The sequence below is a fragment of the Gorilla gorilla genome, chromosome 19 (assembly GCF_029281585.2).
Source record: "Gorilla gorilla gorilla isolate KB3781 chromosome 19, NHGRI_mGorGor1-v2.1_pri, whole genome shotgun sequence".
Taxonomy (NCBI): domain Eukaryota; kingdom Metazoa; phylum Chordata; class Mammalia; order Primates; family Hominidae; genus Gorilla; species Gorilla gorilla.
Window position 1 is genome coordinate 100,522,649 of NC_073243.2, and position 16,830 is coordinate 100,539,478.

Sequence of the window (16,830 nt, forward strand, 5' to 3'; positions counted from 1 at the left end):
TTTCCATCGACATGTGAGGAGTTCTGTATGGTCTTCAAGTATTATGTTTTTAAAGGTGTTATCAACTTAAAAGTATGGGTGAGTTTCCTGTTTCACAGAGAGATTTAAGATGCAATACATTAAGAAGTCTAGAAGTGAAAAAATCTTCTAGAAGTTGGATATTATGAAAAGGAATTTCCAGAAAGAAAAAAAAGCAGTAGAACTTTAAGAGAGAAGAAGTTAGATGCATAAAATACATTCAGCCGAGATCTTATTAATTTCTTACCTATAATACTTTGATGCCCTTCAGAATATGTAAGAATAAAAGTTTGAGGTTAAATAACAAAATGTTCCCTCAGTTTCAGCACCTTAAAGGGAAAATTAAGCTCTCATTTACAAAGTGTCTTTTACTTCGTTTCTCAAAATAATGTCAATATTAAGATGTGCAGCTATGGAAAAGAGCCAGGATATTTTTAATGTATATAGGGGACACACGAGATTCTACTTTTTAAAGACCTCATGCAAGAGTGTCCTGGGGTAGCAAGTAAATAAAATCTTATTTTCTGGAAAGATACATCCCTGCAACCTTCTGAGTTTAAATTCTCCAAAACTGACTCCTGAGCTATTTTTCAGTATGAGAAAGCATTCTTGTTTCTTATACCCAAAACATAACTGTTTAGATAATTTATTTTTTAAAAGGTATTAAATGTGACATTGTAAAAACTTTCCCTGCCGTTCCTTATTAAAATACATGATTTGCTCTGGTTATTTTCATTTTTAAAAAAACTTAAGTGTATGAGAAAAGAAAACATCAGTAGTAAAATATGGTACAAAATCCTGTTGTTGGAACAGCTGAGATTTTTGAAGTTCTGATTGAATCATTCATTAAAGTTTTCAACAGTGGATTTGAGGCAGTTTTGTAGAAGCATTTTTCATTGGTTCAGTTGTCTGTTTTTAAGGCGATATATCAAATATCTCAAAGGTTATGTACTTAGTAATGAGGCTGTGTAGAATTGGTATCATTGTCATTCTGCTGGAATGCAAAGTTATGAAGAGTGTGGGTTATAAAGCATTATTTTCTTCAATCTACAATATATAAGTAATATGAAGAAAGCAGTATACACTATAGAGTTGGCCAGAAGGCCAGTAGGGAATAAACACAAAACTCCAAAAGATAATTAAAAACTGAACTTTTTTCTCGTTAAATGCTATACTTGTGGTGTCAGGAGTATCGGTACCTGTTGGGTGCTGACCGTCTGCCAAAGATAGCACAGGATAATTTTTCATGACATTATCTCCTTTAGTCCTCATATCCATCTTATTAAATAAGTATTTAAGTCTGTTTTACAAATGATGAAACTGATACTTACAAGAATTAACTTACTCAAAGTTGCATGGCCAGTGGGCCACAAGCCTGTCTAACCTTCGAATCCTAATTTTATTGCACATTTCTCAAATTTGACATCTTGGAAAATCATATTTTTCTCCCTCAGCCGTCCTACCATTTTGGTCTGAATTTCACCTGTCATGCAGATGATTCAATTGATCTTGTTGGTGGGTTTCTTTCAGGAATTACAGTTTGAAAGGCTGACCCGAGAGCTGGAGGCTGAACGGCAGATCGTAGCCAGCCAGCTGGAGCGATGCAAGCTCGGATCCGAGACTGGCAGCATGAGCAGCATGAGGTACTAGCGCCGCTCTGTTCATTGTCTGTGCTTTGAGTTGTCCCTGCAAGTAAATCGTGATGTTTCTCTTCTTTCCAACCCGGTGGTGGAATTGGAACATTCAGTCAAACGTTGGAAAGAAATTGTAACTGACCTGATTTAAGATGTTCAAAAGGTGTCCAAAATGTCCTGATTTGTATTTGAAACTCTTTTAACAAAATTAATGCCTGCCCTGAATGCAAATTATACGTAATTTTACACAAAGGAAGGCTTTGCATTCAGCCAGCTTGCTGGAAATCAGGAGATGCCAAGTCACAGTCTCCGAGTTTGGGACTTTTTTTTTTTTCGTAAATGATCCAGAGCTCCAGGTTCCTGAAATAAAAGTGAGAACATTCTGGTGGAACCAGTATTGTTTTTGCTAATACATAATGCTAAGTTATGAAATTGCCCCTTGAAGATCAACCACACGTGCAGTTCCCCATGTGTAAAAATATTTCCTCATTCATAAACATAAATGATTATTCAATTAGTGATTAGTTTGAGATTATGAAATATATATTTTTAAAGCCTATAACTTTTTAGCCACTTGACCACAAAATAAAATTATCCTCCTTAGAACCAGGCTTTCGTATATGAAAATGTAAGTGTATGTGTGCATGTGTGTGTGAAAGAGACATAAGGCTTAACTTCCGTTTCTCAAAAACGTTCTTGTTAGATGGTGTGTTTTTGGCACTCTACTACATTTTTAGGGAGAAAACCAAGGCTGCTGTGGCAAATAAACTCCAACACTGCAGGGAACTTAACACAATAGTAGTTTGTTTCTCTCTAACGTAGCCGACTAAGCCTACTTCTTCTCCATATAGTGACTCACGCCCTCTTTCTAACTTGATGACCTTGCCATCCCCTATGGCTCCATCCTGAATTGCATCATCAACTGCATCACTGCACTCAGAGTTCATTAGTGAATTTCAGTCACATGACCTCTCATCGATGGAAGTGGGGCAGGGTCCTGGGGTCAGCAGCCACTCTGCAGAAGCAGGAACATGAGTTTGGTCGACTCTTAGCTACCTGCTGCCACAAAAGAATAAAAATGTCTTTGTATTCATTGCTCCAAAATACTTTATATTTGTAAGAGTATAACTTTGTAATTGCAGCGTTTCGTATTGGAGTCACATGCTGTTAAACTTTTTAACATTGCTTAGTGTTTTTTTTTTCTTTAAATAGAAAACACTGCACTCTCTGTTGTTAAGCGGGGTTAACCACATGGATGGAATATTATTTTCCATTATAAAACCTTATTTAGGATATGTGAAAGCATCTGCTTCTGCATCCAAATGTATATGTTGCTGCAAATAAGTACATCATGGTGTATTAAACTCATCACAGACTTGCCTAAACATCCAGATTAACCAAAGCAGGATGGATAATGAAAACAAAAAGTAAGCTGTATTCACTTGAAGTTGGTTTTATAAGTTGGACTAATTGAAGGTGGTGAATTTAGGGAGAGAGAAAAATAATAATTTTAAGTGTATTTTTGCTTTACTCCATCTAATTTTATATATATGAAGAGCTTCCTGTTAAAGCTGAACACTTGAAAAGCTAAGCCTGCCAGATTTTATAGGTCCATATGCAGCATTGACTTGACGTCGAGTTGGCTTTGAAGCCTCTTGTTTCACTATTGGTCTGTTTACCTTTTCAGTTCATGTTCCTGATATTTCTGTGTGACATTTTCCCATGTTGTATACCTTTTACATGGTTTCATGCAACTCCAGCCCCTGATAGGAATGGGTCTAGGGAACTGTTTAGTAACCTGTGAATCAATTTCCAATTCCTGGTTGTATTGTAAATGGACCTGACCAGACTGTGAGTATCTGGGCTCTTACTCTGGAGGATATGAAATAAGCAAGCCAAAATCTGTGACATACAATAGTGGGTGCTTGGCAATGGTGGCCATAGTGGCTTGTGTGCTAGTGGAGGACTCTGTGGTAACAGTGAGCCTCCCAAAACAGAGAAGCCATATGGCCCTGAAAGTCAGTGAGCAGTATAGTTTTCATTAGGACTGGCTGCCTAATGTATGTTTCATGTATGTTGCATTCATGACATTACCTGATGCCTTCTTAAAACCTGTCCTCTTTCCTCATTTGATTTGATTCATCTCAAGTTGATTTCATTTATTACATCCAAAGTGTCTTGAATAAAATACATCAGTTAATTCCAAGGTAGACAGAAAAATGATACCATGACAACTTTTGGTTCTTTACACTGTGTCTTGTATGTCTAGCTCACAGCTTATGATATCTAATCAATAAATCTGTCTTAAATCTGTACTAAATAATAGTGTTGAGTGAAGATGACACTGCCTAATTATTTCCCTTTGCCATATATAATATCAGTCTTCATCAAGCTTAATTATTTTGTATTTTGGAAATCTCTAATGTATGAATCTGCATTTGTATAACTACAAGCAATTTATTGATACTTCTCTGGAGAACAGTTGATGCATAGCATCACTTCCACTGTTTGTTTGTTTGTCATAACCTACTTGTTTTCTTGGCTTCAGAAATGCACCTTAGAAATTCAAGTTTTCATTAAAGGTGATAGACTAACCTAGTTAGCACATCAAAAGGGATATTTAAACAAAAGTAGAACGTCAACTTTTTTTTAAAAAAAGAGGGCTATTTTAAAAGTCTGGTAATTTTGATGTTGATTCATACCTCTTAATGATACTAGCGAGTGAGTAAAAGAGTTTCTTAGGAGAAAAGAAACAAAATCAAGTCACAACTGCCAGACATATTTGTATATAAGAGGTAGAAATGACTAATAAATATACTTCAGTTTTACTCTGACTTTAATGGTGGTAGGAATTGCACCTATCTTGATTCCCAAGATCTCTCTCTTTTTTTTTTGAGATTGAGTCTTGCTCTGTCACCCAGGCTGGAGTGCAACTGTGGCACGATCTCGGCTCACTGCAGCCTCCCCCTCCTGGGTTCAAGGGATTCTCCTGCCTCAGACTCCTGAGTAGCTGGGATTACAGATGTGCACCATAACACTCAGCTAATTTTTAAAAATATTTTAGGTAGAGACAGGGTTTCACCATGTTGGCCAGGCTGGTCTCGAACTCCTGACCTCAAGTGATCTGCCTGCCTTGACCCCACAAAGTGCTGGGACTACAGGCATGAGCCACTGCACCCAGCCAAAGATCTCTTTTCAGGTAGTCACATCAACATTTCAACTTTAAAAAAAAATTATCAGTATGTATTTGTAATACAAGTCAACTTCCTAACAGTCCATCCAATAGTACAGGAGGATGCTAGGAATTTGAGGGACAAGCAATCTGGAGATCTTTATTGTTGCAGCAGATCAGCTTCTGCATCTACCTCTGTAGGTTATAACTCCCTGCAAATGGGAACATTGTGTTCTCTTAATCTCTTCACAGACTTTCCTAAACATCCAAATGCATATCATAGTTTCCAGAATTCAGACTATTTAGTGATTGTCTAAGGGTTCTGAGTCATCTGGAAAGAAGTTATTGGTGCTTTTTATTAGAGCTAAAGGTTTACTTTGTACCTTATCTCATTTCTGTCTTGGCTTTCCTCACCCAGAACCTATTTTCAGATCAAAAAGCTGTTGGATTCTTCATCTTTCCCACAAATAGAGATTTTGGTTTCATATTTTCTTCATGATTCTCAAGAACTATGCAGACCTGAGGCAGGAACACTATACAGATGATGCTTTTTTATGAAGGGTCATGATCAAGTCCTGCTTTATTTAAGATGATAATCAAGTCCCTCTTGCTAGTAGCCAGCCCTAACCTCTGGCCAGTACAATGATCTGGCTCATGCCCAGCCCAAGGCCCATTCCTGAGGCTGTAGGCCTGTCAATGAGGTGTTATCCGGTAGCTTAATGAGCCATCCAGTCCTCGTCCAGGTTGAGGCTCCTGCCTGGAGACCTGCCTGAGTACCTGCCCTTGTCATACTCTCCGTTAACCCTATAACAGCATTCAGACTCATCCCTCTGTCTGTATTCAGCCCAAGTCCATCCTCTACATGGCGTGAGTTAGATCTGCAGGATACATAAACCAGAACCATGTCTGTGAAGGATCCTTCCCCACTTCTGCAGTTCTATGAATGCATGATGATTTCTCATCTCAGAGCCTATGATGCTTTCTTCCTAGAATATCCTTCCTCTTTAGCATGGTTACCTCTGCCTATGGACCTAGTGACCCAGCTCAGGGCTCATGTCCTTCTGAATGTCTTCTCGATCAGCACAGACTGGACTGTTTCTCTGTTCTGTTCTGCTCACTGGACTGTTGGCAGTGGTTGTAACTTCACAAAGTGTTGGAGAAGGGTTGGGGCTAACACTCCATTGACTTTACCATAAGTGCCCTACCACAGAATATTTTAACCTTCAGTCAAAGAATGGGTGGGGATTTCTCCAAGTGTTGATGAAAATTTAAGGGCACCTAAATAGGTACCTATACATATTCCTTGATTTCCATAGGCATCAGTAACATAATGGTGGAGAAATGGAATTCAAATCACAGTTGGACCATCTTATGAACATCTCCTAAAGGGGACTTGACTCTGGAAAGACTTGTGATTGACGATCAGGGTAATTTATGACAATAGCAACAATTATGAGGAATGTGACCAACAGTTAGATCTATCTATGGACTGCTCCTAAATGACACATAACTCTTAGAAGACTTATGCTGATGAAAATGATGATGGTTTATGACAATAATAACAATTATAAAGAGTGAGGCCAGCAGTTCCTGAGTTTTTCCTGAGGGCTAGTACTCTTTGAAGAATTGTACATGTTGCCTCATTTCATGCTTATGGTAACCCTTTCAGTTAAGTGTCATCATTGTCTCCACTTCGTCAATTAGGAAGCCACAGCAGAGCAAGGCAGGAAGAATGGATCCTTGCAAGGACGTGGAGGAGTATGGCAATGTGGGCCGCATTGAACAAAGCAGGTGGAGGCTGCAAGGGGCAGGGGAATCAGACACAGCATGAGGGTGACCATCCCTGCAGATGGCCTCTGCAGCCAGGTCACTGGTAGTCTCAGGGCTTTGCTGAGGTAACTTCTCTAGCAGAGCTGGCACTGGGCGTCAGAAGGCCGTAGAGGGAAGGAGCTTTACTTGTCAGTTGTCCAGCAGTGAGGATGTGGACTGTAGCCCAAGGACAGCAGAGCCACAGCCCCCACTGAAGGAGAAAGATGGTGACAACAGCAAGCTGCAGAGAAGCAGGTGGCAGTTCTGATTATATGCCCCATGCCCTTGTGCACCCTCCAGCTACTCCTGGAAGGCTCCAATGGGGAGAAGGATCTCAGGAGGCTGGGGAGAAGGGTCTCAGAAGGCTGGGCAAGCAGGCAAGATATCATAGCATGGAGACTTGGGGTGCTCTGACCCTTGTGAATCCTCCAGGTAAGACCTAGGTGTAGAAGATAGAACAACAACCATTTTACTATCGAAGGGATCACAGTTTAAAGCGTCGTGCTAAATTCATTTTATGTGGTATAAGTGGAGAGCATAGAATATTGGACTAAAATGGAGTAGAGCAGTGGAAACATTTATTTTCTCAGCCTTAGTTAACATGGAGCCTCAAGGTAGACAGGGTTCTTTTCTTTAGATGTCTCAATGGTGCCATGACCCTAAGTCAACATCTCTGATTCCCAAGCATTCACCTGATGGTTGTAAGGCACCACAGTCTCACTTGTGAGCATGTAGAACTGGAAAGGAGGGAAGGGACTTACATCCTATCTGTCTGTCTTCCACAATCCCACCCACACACGTGTATAAATATATACACATACAAATATAAAGGTATATAGTATATTAATTCTATAATTAATGATATATGAAAATATAGGAAAAATGTTTCCCAGAGGGCCTCACTTGGCCAGCCATGCCCTGGGGGATCTTGTAAATTCCAGACTCCTCTGCAATGGTTTTGCACAATGATGCCCAAACCAAATATACATTTGGTAGCCAGAAAAGGGGGTGGTAGTGGTGCTAGTGTAGAACCTAACAGCTCCCAATTACGTGTTACCTACTTAGCCTACACGACCACTTGCAAGGTAAGTATTCTCACGTCATATAGATGAGGAAACAAGCTTAGATGTTAAATATCTTCACAATGCCACATAGACAGTAAGTGCATAGCTGAGATCGAGACCTCAGTCACAGGTTCCAAACTCCATGTTCTTCCACTCAAAGCTATAGGTTGACCCTGATCCTGACAACCTGGGCCCCACCCAGCACCTGTGTATGCCTACCAATATATTCTCACGGGCCAGTGGCTTACGCCTGTAATCCCAACACTTTGGGAGACCAAAGCAGATGGATTGTTTCAGCCCAGGAGTGCGAGACTAGCCTGAGCAACATGGTGAAACTCCATCTCTACAAAAAAAAAATACAAAAAATTAGCCTTGAGTGGTGATGCTCTCCTGTAGTTCCAGCTATGCTGGAGGCTAAGTTGGGAAGATAACTTGAGTCGGAGAGGTCAAGGCTGCCGTGAGCTAAGATTGTGCCACTGCACTCCAGCCTGGGCAACAGAGTGAGACCTTGTCTCACACACACACACACACACACACACACACACACACACACACACACAGACACACGTGTTTCTCACAGCCAAAGTATTACCATTATCTGCATTTAGGTAAATGTCTCTTTCCCTTGACTGTGAGCCCTTTCTGTACATGACCTTGATATGTTCTTTCCTGTATCCCCTGCACCAAGATGGTACCTGCCATGGAACTTTTCCCCAGTAAATGCTTATTGATTGACTAAATGATGACTGAAAATTTCCAAAATGTAGTCTTGAGATTTGTACCATTTTCCATTAAACATTGTTTCTGAAACTAACCAACTTCACTATGGATTTCTAGATTTATGGATTTCAGTCACCTCCCCCTTTGTTAATTATTGAAATAATTCCTCTGTCTTTTTTGGAAATCACCTCTTAATATTTTTGCCAATGGGCAGCAACCTGTGCCCTTCCTAAAGAAAATGAACCATTCTTTGGAATTTTCCGCTAGGCTAATTCCCTCCTGGGTTATCAAGAGATTCCAAATGTGTATGTCTCTTCAATAATTCCCTCACTCCCAGCATGGTTCCAAGGATTATTAGGTGGAAGAAAATTCGTCGCTGCTTGAGGTAAGCAGAATTCTAAGGTGTCCAGCAAGATTCCCGTCATCGCTTGGTTTTCGCAGACTGTATAATCCTAGGAATGTAAATATGAAGGGGCCTCACTCTCCTAATTAGGTTATTTTGTATAGCATGGTTGACTTTAAGAAAGGTAGATTATCTGGGTGGGTGTGACCTAATCACACAAGTCCTTTAAATCTGGGTCTGGAGGTCAGAGACAAAGGAAAATTCAGAAAATTCAATTCGAAGCTAGAGAGTTTTGACACAAGATAAATTATCTGGTGCTGGCTTTGAAGATGGAGGGGCTTTGTGGGCTAGTAATGCAGATGGCATTTACATGCTGAGGAGGATCCTGAACTCACAACCTGCAAGAAAACCAGAACCTCGATCTGATGGCCCAAAGAATTGAATTCAGATAATAACTTGCATGAACTTGAAAGGGGATGATTCCCCAGAACCTGCAGAAGAGAAAGTAGCCCTGGAGAAATTTTGATGATAGCCTTGTAAAACTCCGAACAGAGAGAGCCCTGCCGAGTCTGACTTGACAAAACTTATAAAACTGTTAGCTGAAACAGTGAACGTTGCTGTTGGTGATTGGTTATGCATGATAGAAAAGTAATACAATGCTTTGTAATCGGTCATGTTAGATATATATTACAAAAAGCTGAATTATTAAAGTTTTTGAGAGAAAATAAATTTTATTCTGTGACAATATTTATTCCCTTCAAAAGTTTAATATATATACCCTATTTTATTTTTCAGGCGTATATGCATGCATTTGTACTCAAAAGCTAATCTGTAGCTTTGATTCTGAGAAGTGGTAGAGTTTGAATCTGGAGTGGAGTGATGGTTTACTATAGAATAAGGACAACTAAATAAAGCAATCATCTTTAACCTCACCATTTTTATTATATAGATTCCCAAGATGTTGATGTTGTTAGCTACACCTAAAAGGATAAAACGTAATAAATATTAACAGTTGCTTGCTCCACATAAGGAAGTGCTTTCTTTTCTTCCCATCTTTGAACTATTGAACTTTTTGCAAAGAGAGGTTTCCAACAAAGTCTGCCATACTTTGGATATTAGGGGGCAAAAGGAATACGTGTTATAAATACTATCAAAGGCCATTCTCTTTATTAGCTAAATTTCATGAGCCCAAATGCCAACAGTTCTATAACTAGAGTCTAAAAATCTTTTTCACATATGCAAAAAAGTCAGACTTATTTTAGAGAAGATGCTGATTTCCAGTTAATATATTAATAGTTAACAGTATTTAGTGAAGAAACAGAAGCCAGTGGTCACATACATTTTGTGAGAATAAAATTTATTTCTTCAAAAGCATGATAAATGTGAATTTTCATGAGGAAATAAATAATATAGGAATATAATTGTTTCACAAAGTAAGACATTTTATAGTTTCATTATCTTCTGCAGGATACAATATTGAAATAATTTGATTTATTCTTGTTTAAATAAATAATCAGTTTGCCAAAATATTTATTTTTGGAAACCAGACATCTTATATATTGAAGAATATGCTTTTTACTGTTTACCAACCATAGCCATAGGAATTTATATCCTTACCACAGTAAGTACACATTTGCCAGCTGGAAAAAAAAAGTTAGATTGCTTATGGATCATTTTTTGGAAATTTTTTATTAAATATAATTTCTATTTTAAAGCTAGGGAGTAATTGTTAGTTTCCATGCTAGGAAAAATACCATTTCTCATGAGGCTAAATTATTACTGCTCCAATAAAGTTGTACTGATTTATTTAAACAAGACAATTAGTTTATTGAATTGTCATTCAGAATTAACATTGCAGTAGTCATTTCCAAAGTCTTTGAGAGTGTCTGCTTCACTACAAAACCAGAAGAACAAATTAGAGGGACTATAGACATATTTTGGAGACTTCTCAACATTGCCAATTTTGTTTTTTTCCAAGTTTTTCTGTCTTTGTTTTCTTCCAATTTAAATTCCAGAGCAGAACCTTCCCTCACAAATATTCCTAATTCAAAAATCTCCTTATGAATCATTGTTCTTCTTGTCATAACCCCTTTATTCTTTCACATTATTTCTGTTTTTTTCCTTTTAATTCTAACCTCATGTAGTTTGCCTTTTAATGCTGAGATTGTTCCCCTCAGATTCCTTCTTATAGTCTTTCCTTTTTCCTCATAAAGCAGGAGGGTATTCTAAAATACTTTCTGGGTCCTCAAGATTCATCTCCATGCTTCCCAAGCACCATCAAATTTCTGGTCAGGTTTTCATTCTCTTTCTCCTCCTGAATAGCAGGAGCATTTACAGCCGTTGCTTCTTTAACAGGGAAGCTCTTATTCCTCTAAACCTCTCTTTTTTTTGTAGTCATCAGTGCTCTGAGACTTTCTCATCTAGCCAAGAGTCCAAGGCCACTCTACTGAGCCATGTCTATATAGTATCCCAGCTTTCTTTGATCTCCTAATCCTGAAGCAAAATGCACAAACTGGATTAAAGCTGCTGCCTCCCATACTAAGGCTTTGCTGAGCCTTGTCAACTGCTAGAACTAGGTGTCTGTTTCTCTTCCATTTCCTTGGCTAGTCTATAAGTAATTTCTCCAGGACGGGGACGACAAGCATATGCGAAACCAGTGGCCAGCACACAGCAACTAATACTGTATTCATTTATTTAATCAGTGCGGAATGAATAAATGAATGAACAGACAAATGAACATACAGTAATTTTATTACTGTTCTTATCTCATTGGTATTGTTTGGCAGTATCACCAGTCTTATTAATCTTAAGTATTTCTATGTTTATATCTTCCAGTATACATATTATCTATTGTATTATTCATTTTTCTATGTTATGTACATTTTATATGTATTATATATGTAGATGTATTTATATATATAATTGATTTATACAGTACATTAAATGGTATATATTATTCTGATCTTGCTAGATCATAATATTACATTTTGATATTCATCATAGTTAATTTTCATGAAAATATCTACTTGTTAACGTGGTATCTTGGATTCCAGGGCCAGATAGCTTGATGTCCTCCGAATGTGGAACTATGGTTGATTTAGTCTCATACTTTCACTCTGATCTTAAGAAAAGGATGATAGTAGTTCTAACAATAGTAATGACAGTAATAATTTTAACAATAATAATTGCAGTGTTTATTGAGCAGTTTCCCTAGGCCAGGCAACAAAATTAAATTGGTTAGATAGATTATACCATGTCATCCTCATTAACCCTTTAAAGTCTTATTGTTTTTATTTTGTAGATAAGAACATTGAGATATAGAGAAAAAAAATCACTTTCTATAGATTCAGTGGTGTCTAGACATTGATTTCTGAATCTAGGCATCTGTACTCCCCAAGCACATGCATTAAAATGTCACACCACAAGGCTGTCATTCTGTCTAACACAGTATCTTGAATTGTGTTGTAAATAGTCATCTAAATGTCTCTCTGTTTTCACCCTAGGGATGTGAACATTCTTGAACTGATATTCTGCTTCTTTTCCTTTCCATACGCTGCAGTGATTATAGTTGTTTTGAGATTCTTCATCAAAATATATTTCTGAGATTTATTTTTATGCAAATTAAAAGCTTAAGAGTATATGTTATCATTAGTATAAATACCTTCATATTAATTCTTGCAAATTGCCAATTGACAAATTATACTAATATTCTTGTCTATAAAGTACCAGTCATCATATTAAGCATATAATTGTTCTAAATTTATTTGAGAATAATAAATAGTCAGCTGTTCTAAGAATTTGATGTAGGGCCTTAGAAAGGTTGAATACTTTATGGTTATAATTATTTGACATATTTCTTACATCAATTACTGTATCTTAATGCTTTTATATCAATTTTGAAGTGTGGTTTCTTTCCTAAATGTCATCTTACTTCAAAAAGCTAATATTAATTTTACATCTAAAAACAATCAATATAACTAATTTTATTTAGAAGAATTGCAGTATAAACAGATGTTTTACAAAAACTAACTCTAATGAATTTTGAAATTTAATATTCTAATCAGTAGAGAACTGGAAATCTTTATGAATTTATTTAGGGTTGAAAATTCTTTATATTTTCTCTTCTTCTTAGAGCTTTTTCAGACTCATAGATCCAAAACATGGAGTTTGTAATTCCATAAATGATAGCTAAATTTCATTGTTGTGTTTTTATGATATTTCCTAGCTTTGCCTTGAAATATAGTCATAATTTATCTTTTATTTATGTCTTTCATCTATAAAAATGGGGATAATGCTCTTCTATAAATTTGCAATGGCTAAGTGAGAAATGTAAGTAAACCATCTCACATTACCAACTGCTACGAGTGAATCATATGTATTTTCCCTTTTTGATGAATACACAGAACATCTTTCATTGAAGTCTCTTTTCTAATTTTTCTACAGAAGATTATAAAATTCTTCCTCTCATTGTGGGCTAAAAAGATGTATCAGAGTAGTACCATATTTGTCTCTTTCATAATATAGTCTAGACAACCACACAGAAATTGACAAGATGAGATGAAAGAAAGCTTAAATCAATTTCCCTTTCACACAGGCCACCTTAATAGGTCTCCATACCCACTGCTGGAACTGAAGATGAGATTTTCAATATTGTGTGAGAGTAAAAAAGAAGAGTGATAGTGCAATAATAACATATGTATAATAGGGAATGCATAATAAATTAATATATAGAAGTCAGTGACTCTTTGAATAGATACTCTTCAAACTGCAAACAGCAAGAGAGGAACAGATTGCCCAAATCATGCACGCTTATTCCTCTCCCTGCTGTAAGTGTATAAATATGACGAGGAGTAGAAAGGCATTTGTGTCTCCATCATATCCACTCTGTCTTCCTTCAGATGCTGAGAGTCCAAAAGCTTTTACCAAGATGCATGTTCATATTTGTTTGTTTGTTTATGGTTATTATAGAACATTGGAAACCAGTGATATTTTAGCCAACAAAATAACAATGAGCATTTGACGTGCTTCAGAGGAAAGTCAGCTGAAATGTCAGTCATCAATCTTGGGATGACTACAGCTTGTTGACCACCATGAACATGATTCCAAGTGTTCAAATTATTAGGATAGAAAAGGAAGGGGGGTATAGCAGAAAGTGTTGCAGTGAGTGCTAGAAGATTGTGGTCTTGGCAGCGACACATTTAAGGTGTGCCTTTAAGGAAGTCATTTGGATTTCTGTATCTCAGTTTCGCTCACCTGTAAATTAGGACACAAAAAGAGCCTTGCCTTTTCCCAGTGGTCTACTCTGGTGCTGTTCATCTGAATATTTTAGGATGGGGACATTAATTGAACTTTAGTAAAAAAGTAATAAGATTTAGTACTTTCAAGGAAAGCAGATGAATTATCTATAGATTTATTTAGCTTTTTTTAAATATAGAAATCTCCTGTTAGGTCAAGGCATGAACTTTATATGAGGGAGAACACAATTTAAAATAAATTTATAAGTATATTGTAAATTGCCTCATATGGTCTGAATGTTTTCCAGTTTGACTAAAACTTGAGCTAAAGCTAAGGAACTGGAATAGTGTTTCACACTGAGGGATACCTTGGAGTGGGCCTTTTAAGAAATAATAGTTGGTTCCATTAAAAGAAAATGCTTATGTAGTATTCCCAAGGGTTTAATGTCTTAGAGTGATCCTTGTGCGTCAGGGATGACTATGATGTGGCTCTTGCCCTCTGGGGTTTTACTATCAAATAAAGACAGAGGCAGCAGGGCAAGGTGGCTCAGGTTCGGGTTCAGCACATTGGGAGGCCAAGGTCAGGGGATCACTTGAGGCCAGGATCACTTGAGGCCAGGAGTTCGAGACCAGCCTGGGCAACACGGCAAAACCTCATCTCTATCCAAAATTTGAAAAACGCCAGGCGCAGTGGCTCACACCTGTAATCCCAGCACTTTGGGAGGCTGAGGTGGGCAGATCATTTGAGGCCAGTAGTTCGAGACCAGCCTGGCCAACATGGTGAAACCTTGTGCCTACTAAAAATACAAAAAAATTAGCTGGATGTGGAGGCGGGCGCCTGTAATCCCAGCTACTGGGGAGGCTGAGGCAGTAGAATCGCTTGAATCTGGGAGGCAGAGGTTGTAGTGAGCCAAGATCGCACCATTGCACTCCAGCCTGTGTAACAAGAGCAAAACTCCATCTCAAAACAAACAAACAAAGAAAACAAAAAAAATAGTTGGGTGTGGTGGCATGCATCTGTAGTTACTGGCTACTTGGGAGGCTGAGGTGGGAGGAAGAGGTTGCAGTGAGCCATAATTACACCACTGCACTCCAGCCTGGGTAACAGAGTGAGACCCCCTTATCAAAAAAAAAAAAAAAAGCATAAATATGCTAAAACATGATAAAATATGTTGCTGCTGTGAAAAAAAAAACAGTAAGTGGTGCTGGGGATGGCTCACAGAGGAATATTTCTTTGTCAGGGAAGCAAAATATTGGCAGGGAAAGAAATGGGGTAAAGGCATTGCTCAGAGGGAAAGAACAGTCAAAAGACAAACTGCTGTTTGGGATCAGTATGGTTGAAATGGAGCCGATGGGGTACACTGGTGTTGGGTAAGGATGGAGACTGAGCATACCCATTCTTTGAGAGGCCACGTACTGCACATCCAGCTAGAGACTTTGCATGTTGCTGAGTAGGCAATAGAGCGTCCAAGAGGAGGGATGGAAGCCCAGGGAGGCTGGTCCACAGTGCAAGTTAGAGAGGGTGGCCTTACCCAGGAGGTAGGTCGGAAAAATTTCACCCAAGGTAACGAGGGCTTCCAGAGGCTGCAGAGCTAGGGCTGAGAAGATCTGGAGGCTCACTGTTGTCAAAGGACACAGGGCAGGATTGGGAAGCTATTATTTACTTCAAAAAAACGTTTAACAAAACATTTGGTAGGCTAATCCAATATTGTGGGCTTAACTTTTACCACAACCATTCTCCATTTTCAACAAGAACCCTTTGATTTTTAAAAAATTTTCATCCTATGTGAATGTATTCTAATTCCCTTTTATCCAGGAGAAACTATCATGGAATGTTAAATTTCAGAGATTGCTGTGTTAGCAGCAAGCAGCGAAGAAGTCGCCTAATTAGTTGACAGTAACGCTGTATTCATAAGTCCCAGTCTTCTCACACATCTGTTTGTTTAGTACCTCAAGAGCTGAGGAAGTTTAAAAATTGTCACACATTATTCCTTTGTCTTATGCACTTATTTGAGAATGGGACTCTCAGCAAGATTTTATTGAAAAGATCTGTCCAAGGCATTGACTGCCAACTTTCCTCGAAATTTAACAATTAACCTTCTCTCCCTAATGTGGGAATGATGGCATCCACCTGTTGGGAACTCCTTGTCATTTTGACATGTCTCATTTAAGGTAAAGAGTTTAATTTTGTCTTTTGGACTCGTGTATTGCTTGTCATATCATAAATGCTCAACAAATTCTGAAGCTCTAATTTAAGGAGGTAGCCAGGGTGCTGGTGAAGACAATGGAGTTTGGAACCATAGACTTTGAGATTTTAATCTCAGCTCTGCATATTACTAGTGATGTGTAATTGGAAAGTATACTGGTAAACCCCATTTACCTATTTATAAATTTGGGAGAATAACAGTTACCTCAGAAATCTGTTATAAGCATTAATGTAGAAGTGTTTTCAAACAATTAGCATGGTGTTAGGCACTGAGAAAGTATTCCATACATGTGGGCTCTTTCTCTTCTTAAATAATTAATTGATTTATGTAAACATCTTTATGACATGTTATATGCATGAATAGATAGGAAATGCCCTGATTTTTACAGATACATTATTTACTTATGGCTTTCCTTCTTTCTTTTATTTAGTGAATGAAAATGATGTCTTCAGTTAGCTAAAGACAAGTATTGTAGCTATTGCCAAAGAACACTAGAGTACAGCAATGTTCTTAAATTAATATGTAGTAATATGTGTATGATAACATAGCTGTGATACATGAAAATATCACACTCCTTAGGACACAGTCTCATCACTATGAAAATGGTATTGCCCTCAGGTGGATAGTTG

General features: G+C 37.8%; 1 protein-coding gene across 4 annotated transcripts in view; it reads left to right on the top strand.

Moving 5' to 3' along the window:
- CTNND2 (catenin delta 2) overlaps positions 1-16,830 on the top strand; it is a 928,369-nt gene that overhangs the window by 334,288 nt on the left and 577,251 nt on the right. For all 4 annotated transcript variants that reach the window (XM_031003315.3, XM_031003313.3, XM_031003314.3 and 1 more), the window contains one exon: positions 1,549-1,661. In XM_031003315.3, coding sequence (XP_030859175.3) covers positions 1,549-1,661 — 113 coding nt within the window. The remainder of the gene's footprint in view (positions 1-1,548; positions 1,662-16,830) is intronic.